The 14484-nt window shown below is 34.6% G+C and overlaps 1 protein-coding gene across 4 annotated transcripts in view; it reads left to right on the top strand.

Annotated features, from left to right (window-relative positions):
- LOC139141691 (centrosomal protein of 85 kDa-like) overlaps positions 1-14484 on the top strand; it is a 257293-nt gene that overhangs the window by 196729 nt on the left and 46080 nt on the right. For 3 of the 4 annotated variants that reach the window (XM_070711275.1, XM_070711277.1, XM_070711279.1), the window contains 2 exons: positions 5178-5330; positions 11069-11223. In XM_070711275.1, coding sequence (XP_070567376.1) covers positions 5178-5330; positions 11069-11223 — 308 coding nt within the window. The remainder of the gene's footprint in view (positions 1-5177; positions 5331-11068; positions 11224-14484) is intronic. The other variant, XM_070711276.1, reaches the window with a different exon arrangement.

The following is a 14484-nucleotide window of genomic DNA, read 5'->3' as shown; positions in this document are numbered from 1 at the left end:
AATATTTCAAGATAACCCTTTCTTCCCAATCGTTTCCTGGAGTTTCAGAGTCATATGAACGAAAATGAGTGAAAGTTTTAGACAGGAAAATCGGACGTCGGCCATGTTCAATGTTTACAGTACAATCAGAAGTTTACGTGGAGGAATTAACCAACAAACACTATTCATGATGCCCGCCCTCTAGAGGCAGCACCCTCCTATATGAAGTACCACATTTGATGCTTGTGGAAAGCTTGACCACACAATGGAGCATTTAAACTTTTAGAAAATGACAAACTGAATAAGAAGGTATTCAGAAAATGTCAAATACTGAGGAAAAATGCGCAAATATTCAAAATAAACAGGTTAACTGATTGGTCAGCTATAAAAAACAATGAAAATGTTTATGATCAAAAGTTTTTGAGATGCGCACATTTTAACAAATACAGAAATTATTAACATTATAAATATAAGACCAAACTATTTTTTCAGGGATGGGACAGGTTGGAAATGAGGGGTAAGAGACAAAGGCACTCCTATTGCTGCATGTGGATGCAGCCACACCATTTCATTTACAGCATACTTATTCACTGTGTTGTGTTCAAGTTCCATATTGTACTGACTGTCATACAAGGATAACATAAGCAAATCAAATCAAATTAGAAAAGGATCAATGCTGTTGTGTGGATTTTGCTGAACATGGCTGATATTTCGCCCTATATATTTGGTATCCAGCAAAGGCATATTTTGATGTAAAGGCAAAATTAACACTACATTGCTGACAATATATTTTACCGTTTCTGCATGAACTTTTCTTTTTTAAATTATAGTATATTAGTACTTCAAACAGATTAACAGTTATCGTGATGTCAACCCATAATTTTACATCACAAAGACTGTAATTCTGCCAATTTTTTTTGTTTTTCAGTCATTTTATAATTTTGCACTGCACAAGATGATTGAACAAATTGCAATGTTTGAATTTGTAAACTCAAAGAATAAAAATCCTTTGGTCACAAATTAAAATATTTTTTGAAAAGAATTTACTCCTAAACACTTTTAGCATATATTCTTTACATGGTCATGTATTTCAAGGAAAATATGCCTATTAAAAACAGTAATTTCTTCACTTTCAATTTTTTTTCAATACTATGACAATTATCAGCCATGAGGTTATACAAACACAAGACCAGATAAGCGTTTTTCATCATTTCCACAGGACTCTTTGGAAAATCCATTAAAAACAGTTAAAAGTGACTTGAAATGATCACTTGGTATACATTTAATTTACAGATGCCAGGTTGTGTATTTCACATGCACTCAGGTCAGTAAGGAAGTGCGTCATTACTATTTTGGACTGTTAATTCTTATTTCTGAATTGTTTAACTTTTTTCCACATTGAACTATCTTTAGGCAGTTTATACTGTAGCTTAGAATTTTTTTGATTGATGTATTTAATCATCTTTTGGGTTCTTTGGGTCCATATCCCACCCCATGCCCCTACATCATCAACTATTTACCAACAACTCCATGCCAACAACCAATTACCCCTGACCTGGCCACACATTAGAGAAGGTACAGCGTCATTGACGGTATTTTTATATTTTGAAACATTCAGCATGATAAGAGAACATACAGCAATCTTCACAGCCTGTGATGGTGTGTGTCAGAGTAAAACAATTTGTACTTCACAGTAAAGAAATCCGCGTGTGCCAAACAATGAAACTCCAAACTCAAATGACAATCGCTTTAATGCTGGCTTTATGGTTTTAAGCTGTGTAAACATAAATAATAATAATAATAATAATTAATTTGTAAAGCGACAAACTCCACAGAAAAAGTGATCACAGCCGCTAAAAGATACATTACAATAAGAAAATGGATAACTAATAAAAATAGAATTGATCGAGAAAATTAAAAACAAGCAAAATCAAAAAAAAGTCTAATCAATAGAGAAAGCCAATTTAAAAAGGTGTGTCTTAAGCATACGTTTAAAAGTATTAAAATTATTACAAGAACGAATATTCACTGGAAGCTCGTTCCATAAAAATGGGGCTGCAGAACAGAACGCCCTATCACCATACCTTTTTGTCTTCGTCATGAATGTATTGAGTTTAAAATCGTTCGCAGAACGAAGTTTGCGCCTAGGTACATAAAAACTTATTAAATCTCTCAGATATTGTGGACCAGCACCATATAAATATTTAAAAGTAATAATTAAAATCTTGTAAATGATACGCTGGTGTACAGGTAGCCAATGAAGTTCCTGCAGAAATGGTGTAATATGATCAGAACGCTTTGACCGAGTTATAACTCTGGCTGCTACATTTTGAACATGCTGAATGCGATTAATCAAATACAGTGGTAAGCCATACAGCAAAGAATTACAAGAATCGATTAGGATGGATGAGTCGATACATAGGAATATACCTGTGGTATGCTGCCAATGGGCTTCTGCCTTCTACCATGTGATGAAGATAGTTCAAAAGCAAACCATAATAGATGAGATCCGCATTATTTAGATGGAAAAGAAGATCGTCTTGTCCATCATAAAACATTTTGCACTGACATGGTCCAGAACACAACCTATAACAGACTGAAATCATTGAAGGAAAACAGAAATGTCTGAAATAAAGCAGAGGTATGTGGCAAAAGCAACTACAAATACACAGCTCGCGTACTAACCTGAAATTGGATCGTCAAAAATTTCACAAGTCCGGCCTGGTTATGTCACTAATACTTATAAGTTGTCATAGTTTGGGAATGGCCACCCCTGTAAAAAAATGGTACGATCCACATTACACCTGACAGCCACACAAACACCAGATGATCTTGACGTATGCAAGTGAATGATAGGTATCAATGGGAATTTCACAGTGGATGTTGTCCAACCGGAAGTGCATGTAACAATATAGTGACACTGTCACTTAATTTAATCCCTTGTCAATTAAGACTTACCAGTAGTCTCAAGACGCAAAAAAGCATTGTTTACAGTGGCAGTCCTGAATAATGTTCATACATATGTTGACTTGGTCTTTTCTCATGCAATCAGAAGAGGGACCAATCCAAATATTGCCTACATACTTTGATATAGGATTATATCACTAATTATGATTAACTATATTATATTGTGTTGTATATGTGTGTATGATCAATGGTTGCAACAGATACCAACCATTTTGTACATAGATGGATGGTGTATTAATGTTTGTTCAAATCCATTTAACTATGAATATCAAAAGCTAAGGTCCATAGAAGCTATTAAATATTGTGCATACACTCACTCTGGCTTGCCACATGTAACCAAATGTAAGCAAAGTGTTATTGACACTATTTTTTGTTACTGGGACTGGAAATATTTTGATCTTTGTTAGAGGCCACAAAGTCAGTAACTAAATACTTAGGAAGGGGTCTACGGCTATTATAGTGCAATTAGAACCTTTCAGGTGCATGGAAAGATTCTTGGTAGGTTTGTATATACCGGTATATGAATAAATTAAGCAAATAGATTTGTTTCAAAAGTAGTTACTACCCAAACAGCAATTGATCTAATCTGTGCTGTTTGCAAGACTGTTTTGTATCACCATATTACTCTATACCTTTGACAGCTTGGTGTATTATCATACATATTTTCTCCTTTAACTCTTTCATAGGTAAGTAATGAACACCACAACTGGCCTTGCACAGATGTCAGTTTTCACTTTCCCAATTATTTTACTCTAGAGTCTGAGAACTCCAGCTTTTCTAATTGTGATGTAAACCATACAGTTTTCAGAGGATGATGACTGGGCAAGGACACTGCAACTCTGAGAAAGGCAGACTCTTGTTGCCTTTTTATTAAATCCTGTCTTCTCCTCTGAAGCATACGTTTTCCTTTCAGTGCTGTAACCTAGTTTCTCAAACTTGCATTTTAAATTTGTGACTAGTGTCATTTTTAGCTCAAGTATTCATACACTTGAGCTCCTGTCATACTAATGTCTGTCTCTCTATCTGGCTGATTGTCTGTGAGTGTGATATCTCAAGAACAGGTTATCTGAATGGAATAAAATCTGGTAAATAGATTGTGATTGGAAATTGCAAGAACCAGTTAGTTTTGATGGGTTTGGCTTGCATGTTTTTTTGTTTTAATATGTGAATAATTAATGATTTTAGAAAAAGAAATGAACACATAGTGACAATGTCTGCACAAATTTGATGAGATTTTCTTCAAATGTTGATGACACTAGCAGTGAAAGATATGAGGTGACATTGGTTGTTTGCGCATTTGATGATTTTTTCTAATTAGAGATATAATCTACACATTGTCCAAAGTTGATGAAACTTGCTATTGTATTTTTACATCAGCTTGTTACTAGTTTGCATAATTAACAAACTTTCTGAATGAGGGACATACAAATGTGAGGACTTTATGGATATTTATGAGACAATGATATTGTATTAGCGAAAGATATTTTGCATTTTCTTGGCAGCCAGTTCATAATTTGCAGTTTTAATGATCATTCCAAATTAAAAATGAAGTTGCTAGCTATGTCAGCTGATAGTTATTTGTATATTCAATAAATTTCCAAAATTACTGATAACTGGGGGAACTTGACCAGTGTTGATGAAAGTTCTGTGAATTGATTATAAAGCATTATAACAGTAATGCAACCATTTGCATTTTCGCATCAGCTAATTTATAATTTGCCTTTTTATGTGCTTCACAGTTTAGCATATAAAGCTTGAAGGACGTGACCAAAGGCAATTATTCTTGCTATATAAAGTGATGACAGAGTGATAGCTGTCTAAGAAATTAAATATTTATATTTAGCTAATTACATATTTGTATGCTTAATGATTGTCACAATTTATCAATGGTGAATATTGTTCCCTATATTTATCATAACAATTTTCAAACTTTTACAAAAAGTTTCAATTATGGACAGCTGCAATTTATATGGAAACGGGAGCATTTTCAGTTCATCTAGTAAAAATATATGGCATATGCATGAAAAGAGTATGTCATCACTTTTTACCATGTGTCTCAAATCAGAGAAATTGTTCTTTCATAATCCAAAAAGTAGAGGGTCCAATGCAGGTATAGTTTAATATACTTGTTTACTGTATGTAACATAAATGAGTGTTTTGTGTGTTGAACTAAATGTAAAAAGTATGGATGAAATTTAATGCTTGCAAATACCAATTATACATTTCAACAGCTCAATAAGCAAACAGAAAAAATTCTTGAGTTGGAAACAAAATACGGAAAAGTTGCTGCAAAATATGATAAACTGAAGGGCAGAAATGATACTCTGGAGCAATACTTTGAAGATTTACCAACAGCAGAAGAACATGTGAAGACAATAGAAGAGATATCCTTTAAAACCTTGTATTGTGATAATTATGTTTTTCAACCAATCTTTTCTTATATATATATATATATATATATATATATATATATATATATATATATATATATATATTTATTTATTTATTTATTTACTTATTTATTTATTCATTTTTTTATATAATAATATAAATAAGTATACGATGTCCTCATGAGAGATTATTGTGCTTGTTGCCATAATCACAGCGTTATAGATAATAACACAAATTACTTAATTGTAGTAGTAGAAAGTAATGATTTCTGTCACTTAAGTTTCATGCAGCCTGCAATCTTCAGACAGACAATGAGAACTAATAGGATCCTTAGCTCTACACTCTCATTTACATGGTTGGGACACACCATTTATATGTCACAATGTGATTAATAATATTTGTTTTGGTTGTGACATTTTGAAACCAGCTCAGAGTATTGAAAATGTGTAACTTTTCTGATGTACAAAGAATACACTGCTTGCTCATGTTACAGTACCTCGATGTTTTGTCAATTATTGACCTTGACATGTCAAAACCTTGAGACCAAATAAATGTCTGTTCAACTCTTTTTCTCTTCTGTGGGCAACTAAGTCCTACCTCTAGTAGGCAACTTTTAAGTCCTAGACATTTTTTTTCAGAACAAGTCTTATGGTTGTTGACCAAGCAGAGGAAATGATTGAATGTGGCATAGAAGGGAAGGTCACTTGAGTTGAGTGTTCTCCTATTCAACTGCCAGCAGATGGTCAATGATATTTTGTCAGTCTGTGGACTCAAATTACCAATGACCCAGTGGTTCTGGACTTTTTGTCCTGTGGGGTTTGGTACTCCCTGCTAGATAATCAGCCATTGCTTGGCTTATTATTTCACCAGAACACAGTTCCACTCCTTCACTGTTTTGTGATCTATACCTTCCTTTTATAAGGGGCTTTATAGGCTCTTTAGACTCGATCATCCTCATTCAATGAAGGGTGTAAGAGTCATTTATTCCTTATTATCAAGAAACCAGTCAGCAGGAGACCTGTTAAAGCTCAGCCATTGGAATTCTTACATAAGGTGGATATTTTCTTGCTTAGAGTATAACTCTATCAGGCACTATCCATCATGGAGAGTGAGTTTCTACGATAGATGTCTGGTTGCATTATTCCTGACCTTTCCTTAGTTCAAGCATTTTTTCTGATTTATGATATTTGGCCTGACCTAAGTGAAAGAAGCTGTGTAGCCGTACATACACAGGTTGTCAATGTGGGTTAATGTTTTTGGACAATTGGCTGGTACATATGTTGTTCTGCCATCCGATTCTATGCTTCATTAAGGTTATCCTGGTGATGGCTATTGACTTAGGTTTGATTCTTGGTGTAGACAAACCAAAATCTTAGTTCATATCCAAGTTATCCAGTTCATGCGTATGAGGCTTGATTTTTGTGTGGAGTTAAGTTTCCCATGCTGGAAAATCTTCTCAAAGGCCCAGTAGCTGTATCTTTTGGCATTCCCTTACCGAACTTGCAGACCTTCCTGATGGCTGTTGCACATCTTCGCAGCTCGGCTATAGCAGATCGCTTGCAGATATCTGCAAATGGTCTGATTTTGTGCATATATAAGTAGCTTTGAGCTGTTAATGGCAGCTCATGGGGCATGGTATGCAGATCACTGGCATACACATAACAACTCAAATACAGCCCATGACTTTTGACCAGCAGACATACAACAGCTCATAGTAGACCACTTGCAGACATATAACAGCTCAAAGTGGACATTGCTCATTCACCGTTCTCATACTACATGTAATAGGTCACATTTTATTTGTACACACATAATTACATTTATTTCTACCTCATGTCATGCTCACTTCAATGGCTCACAACCATACAACACAAGCAGCTTGGGATCTTCATCACCCTGTTAGATACATCACACAGCTCATCAAAGTTACCATGCCAGTGAACAAGCTCACAAGTGAGTAAAAAAAGATAACACCTGATGTAGTCTGGCTTATGCTATTCAGAGAAATGAAACAAAGCGAAACAAAGCGAAACAAAATAGGGAGGTGAACAAGTACTCCTGGCTGGACTTACCTTTTCAGTTTTAATCTTACTATTTTTAGTTTTTGTTCTAACTTTATTACTGATTTAATAGTATTCAGGTATTTGCTGAAAACAAAATGCATAAAAGACAATGTTACCAGTTAAGTCAAATGCTTGTTTACATTACTGGGCAGTGACACGATGCCCGATGCGAATGTTTCAAAGTTTAACAAGTGATCATGCCATGTTTCAAAAAAGCACAGAATGGTAGAAAGATGCCCTAAATAAAATTCTACGAAAATGTAGGTTTATGATCAAGATTTGTGCACCATAAAATGCAAAGAAAATGTATTACTCTGCAACTGTTTCACTATCAGTATCACCTTACCAAGCAGACATAGTTTTAGTTTTATCATGAAACCATTAGGTCTATGGTTTTTAGCTCACATTTGGTATACCAATGTGAGGTAATCGTATAAGCTGAATCAGTTCATTTGCATCCTATTTGCATATCTGTCTGTATGTATGTATGTACGTATGTATGTATGTATGCATGTATGTATGTATGTATGTATGTCCGTCCACATCAAAAACAGCTAAACGGCAGAACCTACTGTCTTAGTATTTGGTGTACAGGTGCATCTAGGGGTGGAGATGTGAATTTGTTCAAATGAAGTTGTCAGTGTCAAAAATATGCAAATGAGGGGGAAAAAAGGAAAAACCCTGCAAATTGCTAAAACTCTGTAACCGTTGGTCAGATAGGGTTGAAACTTGGTGTGCAGGTTCCTTTAGGCATTCTAAAGCTGGTGTGTAAAATTTAGGATGAAATTTGCATGTTCCTATTTTTCAGGTAATTTTTTCAGTTTTTAGTAAAAAAATGTTTAACTCTGAAACCAATCATCTGATTGCTCTGAAAGTTGGTATACATGTTCCTCAGGATGACATCAGTCAAGTGTATACAAAGTGAATTGAAATTTTTATATTTGTAATTTTGGGGCAATTTTCAGAATTTTTGGTCAAAATTTTTTTTATTCAAGAATTACTAATCTGATAGCTTTGATATTTGGTATACAGGTTACTAAGGTTGATCCAAATCAGTTTGGTGAATATCGTGAAGATATCTTGAATTTTATATTTTTGCTGAATTTTTTGGTTATTTTTCTCATTTTAAGTAAAATTTCTTCTCTGAAACCGCTAGCCCAATTGCTCTCACATTTGGATTGGATGTTTGCAAGGGTGTTACCCTTCTAATTGTTGAAATTACGATAAAATTGGAAATATAACTGTTTTGGGGCAATTTTGTTATATTTGGTCAAAAAATCATTAAAAAATATTTTCATTTTAAAGGCCCTGGACAGACGGCTTTTACATCTGGTGTACAGATGTCCAGGGATGACAATAGTTAGATATGTGGAAATTGTCGTGAAATATACAAATTTGTATTTTTAAGACAATTTTGTCATATGGTCAAGAAAACTTGTTCTCAAAATTACTTGTCTTATAGCTTTGTAATTTGGTACAAAAGTCCCGAGGGATGTTATTAGATAAATTTTCTGCTCAAAGTGTTGTGAAACCCCCGAATATTTATATTTTAGGTAATTTTCTTTTGTGACCTTAAATGACCTACACCAACCAAGGATTTGTTGTGAGACAGTTTCGAAGGCTGTGAACATAATTTTGTCATATTGAATATCAATTTGTAGTAACATTTGATCCTGAAAACAGAGCTGAGGTAAATTTTTTCATTGCGAATCAATTTTTGCAACTTTCGCATGTAAGACACACTAGAACTGATGAGAAATTTGGATCCAGGATAATTCCAGATGTCATAATTCCCCCCACAGTGGAAGGAATTTCACTATCTGTAACTGATTTAAGTGCTGTTTACATTTGAATAATAGCACTCATAGTATTAATTAAAACGCAAAGTTGTAAATATACTGCCAGCTGGTCTTATGTAAACATAATCAAGTGGTGGAACATTTGATACTCAGGAGGGGGTAGGGGATAGAAGATTGATGAGGTAGCATTCCTTTTTAAAAGATCCCTTTTATATTTTTTCCTACATGTACTCTTTTTTCCCCACTCTCCCACCTTTTCTTTTTGTCAAGCTTCTCTGGCTAATTTTTTGTTGACATTTGCTTATGTATGTAGGATCTGCTTGTCCCATTGCTATAGAAGTTGATATGCATGTTCCTAAAGATGACCTCCAGTACCTAAGTTGCAGACCTTATTTGCTTTTGTCATTCTTGTTTTTCTGGTTGATCTTTGGTACCCATACTGGTAATATGTACCAATTCTGATAAATGTGAGCAACACCGTATAATTGCGGTATTTTTATTTGTGTTTCGCAATCCGTGTCATTCGATAGTCAAACTTACAAGCAAATAAATGCCCTTATTTTGGCGTGTGCTCCTTGTTATCCATTGTACTGAAGTTTGTATGAAGGTTACAGACTGCTCATGCACTCTTCCAAACGATGATCTGAAGTAGTGTGCGCATGAATTCATTATGTGATGGGGTTCAACCATGGCAGTTAATTCAAATCACTTGGAGTCCCAGACAAACATTGAACATTGCTGGTAAGAGCAGGAAGGCAGTTTTATACATCCTTGAAGCCATCTATGGTCACTATTTGGGTCGAATGTTGATTTGACTGAGAAATTATGCTATCGAAAAATTTGTAGGAAATGGCAGACTTTGTTGCCTTAACTCCAATACAACTATATTCCCACCCTCCTGCCCATGCTTGACATTAAGTTCATTTCATTCGGGTATAAAACTTGTAGTGGACTCAGTTATTTGAAGGCAAGCTGAGAACATTTTGTTCTCTCTGGGAAGTCTACATTGTAGGCTGTATGTGAGGGCCTTGGATGAGTCACCTGCTTTTATATAGCATATTAAGTATCTCCAAGTCTGTAGGTTTGTCTTTGGGTAAGAATTAACAAAGCTAATTGTTGTATCGGAAGTAAGTATTAATAATTGTATTATTAAGAGAAATTAAAATCTGGGTGGGGGTTTCAATTTTCATTTCTCTATGACACTGCAATTTTTATTAAACTGGGAGACAGTTTGGCATATATCATTGTCGTGTAGGTGTGGTTGCATTGCAAATAGCAGTGGCAGCCTTAAAGAAACCCTAAATAACTTAAAACTATAGCTTATGTTTACTCCAATATACTCACACTTATAAACCTGCATGAATTTTGTAAGAGTGCAGACTCCTGAATGCCTATTTGTACATGTTACCTTAATCTTTGATCGTGCAACATAAAGATTTCTGTGATAACATGTACCGGTATATCTATAGTTTATAAGTCTACAGAGCTATTACCCTTGCAGGATTCAGCTGTCCTTAAGCCACTTGCACATCATTTGGTTTGCTCTTCATTCTGTTTCATATAAAATATTCTCTTGCCTCCAATCCTGTGTAGGGTGTGTACTTACAAACATACACAGTACCGAGACCAAATATTGTCTACATTAGTTCCATGCAATAACTAACAGTGTTTTATTGCAAAATGAAAGTCAACCTACAGAAAACTACATGTTCCTACGCAAAAACCTCACATTTTCTGTAAAGTCAGCTAAACAAAAGTATGCACAATGGGACAAAAGGTAACATAAATACACCATCATGCATGGCTTTTGTTCATTGTGTGAAATTAATGTAATGGCTCTTTTGCTTTTCCTTAATGACCATATTTTACTTGCAACAGTTGAAAGATAAGGATACCATCCTTCAAAAGAAGATGAACCAGCTTGAAAAATCATTGACTGATGCTCGAAAGACCATTAGATCCAAAGATATACAGATCAGTGTGATGGAAAACAAGTGCAGCAATATGAAACTCAACATTGAAGGGTATAGTATGCTCTATGTGTTTCAACATAATTTATCATATAAGAGAGGAACATTTGATAGGGAGACTCTAACAAATGACTCCAAAACCAAATATTTTTACCAAAATGATAGCAGTATTTGATTGACAAAAGATTAAGAATTAGTAAAAATTTAATCATAGATTGGAGAAGTGAGACTCTAGGATTTTATGAACAGGCAATGAAAAATATTTTGATTGATTTACTAACACAATAAGAGAGAACATTTTATTCTACTTTTAAGAATTAGTCATTGTGTTTCTGTAAAATCCCCAATTTCTTTTTGAATTACTCTGTCCTAAGTATGAACTACTCAGTTTTGCGTTGTATGGATATTTATAGTCCCCACGGACACTGTCCAGGGGGACTTATAGTTTTGGTCATGTCTGTCCGTCCGTCCGTCCGGCCGTTCACGCAGATGTCTCAGAGATGCCTGGAGCGTTTTCATTCAAACTTGTTACAAGGATTACTTCTTATGTCAGGCATATGCATATTAAATTGTTTTGCAATCCGACCAAATATGGCCGTGTGACAGTCATTTTATTGAAAAAGTGGGGACCATGTCATTGACAATGACTTTTTGAAAAAGAGCTTTATTTCTAAAGCGACTGCACTAAATTTGATGAAACTTTGTAAAGATCTTTGTCACACAGAGCTCTGATAGCACACAGTCAGTATTGCATCAATTAATCGCTAATTTGCATATTTGATGAACTTTTGTAATTAGGGTGATATGTATAGAAATACTGCAGCAAATTTGATGAAACTTGGTACAGATCTTTAGCACACAGTGTCATATAAGTTTGCAAAGACACTTTGTGGCGTCATGTGAATTGATTGCTAATTTGCATATTGAATGAACTTTCTGAATATACCGTAGTGGGCTATGTCCAGAACCACTGCATCAAATTTGATGAAACATGTTACAGATGTTGATCTTTCAGTACTGTAATACTGTGTGAAGACATTAAGCAGTGTCATGTAAATTAATTGCTAATTTGCATATTTGACAATTTTTTGTAATTAGTGTGATATATTGTCAAGAAATGTTGATCAAATTTGATGAAATGTGGCACAGATGTTGATCTTTTTGTGGCGTAATGGCATGCATTGATATGTAGTAGTATCATGTCAATTAACAGCTGATTTACATATTTAATGAATTTTCGTAATTAGTCTGATACGTCAAGTAATTATTCATCAAATTTCTTGAAACTTGGCATGCTGTTGAGCTTACATTGCTTTAACATTTGAATGAAGATATTTGTCAGTGTCATTCAAATTAATTGCTATTTTGCATATTTAATGAACTTTCCTAATTTGGGGGCTATGTCTAGAAATACTGCATCAAATTTGCTGAAATATGGTACAGATGTTGATCTTTCAGTACTGTAATACTGTGAGAAGACATTAAGCAGTATCAAGTCAATTGATTGCTATGTTGCATATTTAATGAAATTTCATAATTACTGTAGTATGATATGTCTAGAAATGCTTCATCAAATTCATGTGTTACAGATGTCGATCTTCCAGTAGTGTTATGGCATGCAAAGATATGTAGTAGTATGATGTCAATTATTTGCATACGGAATAAATTTTCGTAATTAGGCTGATATGGCGAGAAATGGTCCATCAAATTTCATGACACTTGATACAGATGTTGAGCTCACATTGCTTCAACATTGAATAAAGACACTATGTAGTGTTATGTTAATTAATATTTAATTTACATATGTAATGAACTTCCCTAATTAGAATGATATGTCCAGAAATACTTCATCAAATTTGATGAAACTCTAAAGACGTTGGATCTCACAGTGATGCAATACAATTCATTGACACTTGGCGGTACAGTTTATGAAATGTGGTACACGTAATAATCTGTCAGTGTTATTATAGAATGCAAAAATGTTTGGCAATATCCTGTTGATTAATTAGTAATTGACTTATTTAATGACCCTATGTAATTAGGGTGGCAGTCCACATTGGTTTTACATTTTCACTACCATGGAACTTATCCTTTTAATCACAGATCTAATTAACCCTTTCCTGCCAAGTCCATATTTCACCGTCAGGTCAAGATGGTTAAAATTAATGAAACACAACATATTCCATATGGTGTATTTTAACATAATACTGTACATTTGAAGGCTGTTGAAAACATAAATACTGTAAACTTTTTTTTTTTGACTAAAGATGCTCTAACATACCAAGCCAAGCGGGTGAAAATACGTTATGTTTTGGCTCAATACCGCTTTTTACTGACTTGGCTGATGGGGAAGTAAGTAATAGTCTTAATACTGTCTGGCAGGAAAAGGGTTAATGAACAGGACTCTATCCTCTCCAAGGACTTGTAATCAAATAACCCATTAACACGTGGGTCTGTGTCATCAACAATGACTTGTTTAAGCTATTTCAGCTATGTGTGAGGTTAGAAATTAATAGTATGCACCCCAATCTGTGCTAGCTCATTTCAGTATGTGCTATCATCCTGTTCTATCAATTTGCGCTCCCATTCTGCGCCCTCAGTCTGAGCCCCTATTCTGCATTCTTGAGCTCTGTGAAACACGTGTGTTGAAAATGACCTTACCAGCACAATGTGTTACATCGATTATGATCTCAGTATTTCAATCATTTGATTTGACATCTGATCACAACATGGTGTTAAATGTAGGCACATTTAAACTTGTTTTTGCTTAGGCAATAATTAGTAGGATTGATTTTCTGCCAACCAGTTGACCCACATGTCATGCAGCAACATGGATGTAAAACATTCATGGTAGCACCTACCGGGCAGGAGGGTCGGCTGTATGACAATGTCCCCTGAAAATTTTATAAATCTTGTTCAGCCTGACATCATCAATCTGACTCTAACTTGGATACTGGACAATACTTAGACTTTTCAAATTGCAGGTAAAATCCAGTATGTATATAAGAGGTTTCACCACCTGGTAAATGTCTGATATATAGGAGATTTCTCATCTATCTGACTCAATAATAATTTCAATACTTTATGGTCTAGTAGCTGTAAATATCCTATATCACATAAAAAAGTGCAATGTCACAGTGTGCTTGAGTCTACCATCTATGCCGCTGGGTAATTGTCCTTGTTGTGTGAAATATGATTCTACCGGTAGGGCACTATATATGACCATACTGCCATGTAGATGGCTTTGTCCGACCAGGAAATATGAAAAGATATGACAGAAGTTCTAAATATCACCATTGAGGTATACTTCCACGG

Source organism: Ptychodera flava, chromosome 10, assembly GCF_041260155.1.
Source record: "Ptychodera flava strain L36383 chromosome 10, AS_Pfla_20210202, whole genome shotgun sequence".
Taxonomy (NCBI): Eukaryota; Metazoa; Hemichordata; class Enteropneusta; family Ptychoderidae; genus Ptychodera; species Ptychodera flava.
The sequence above is the reverse complement of the archived record's forward strand: the minus strand, read 5'-3'. Positions and strand labels throughout refer to the sequence as shown.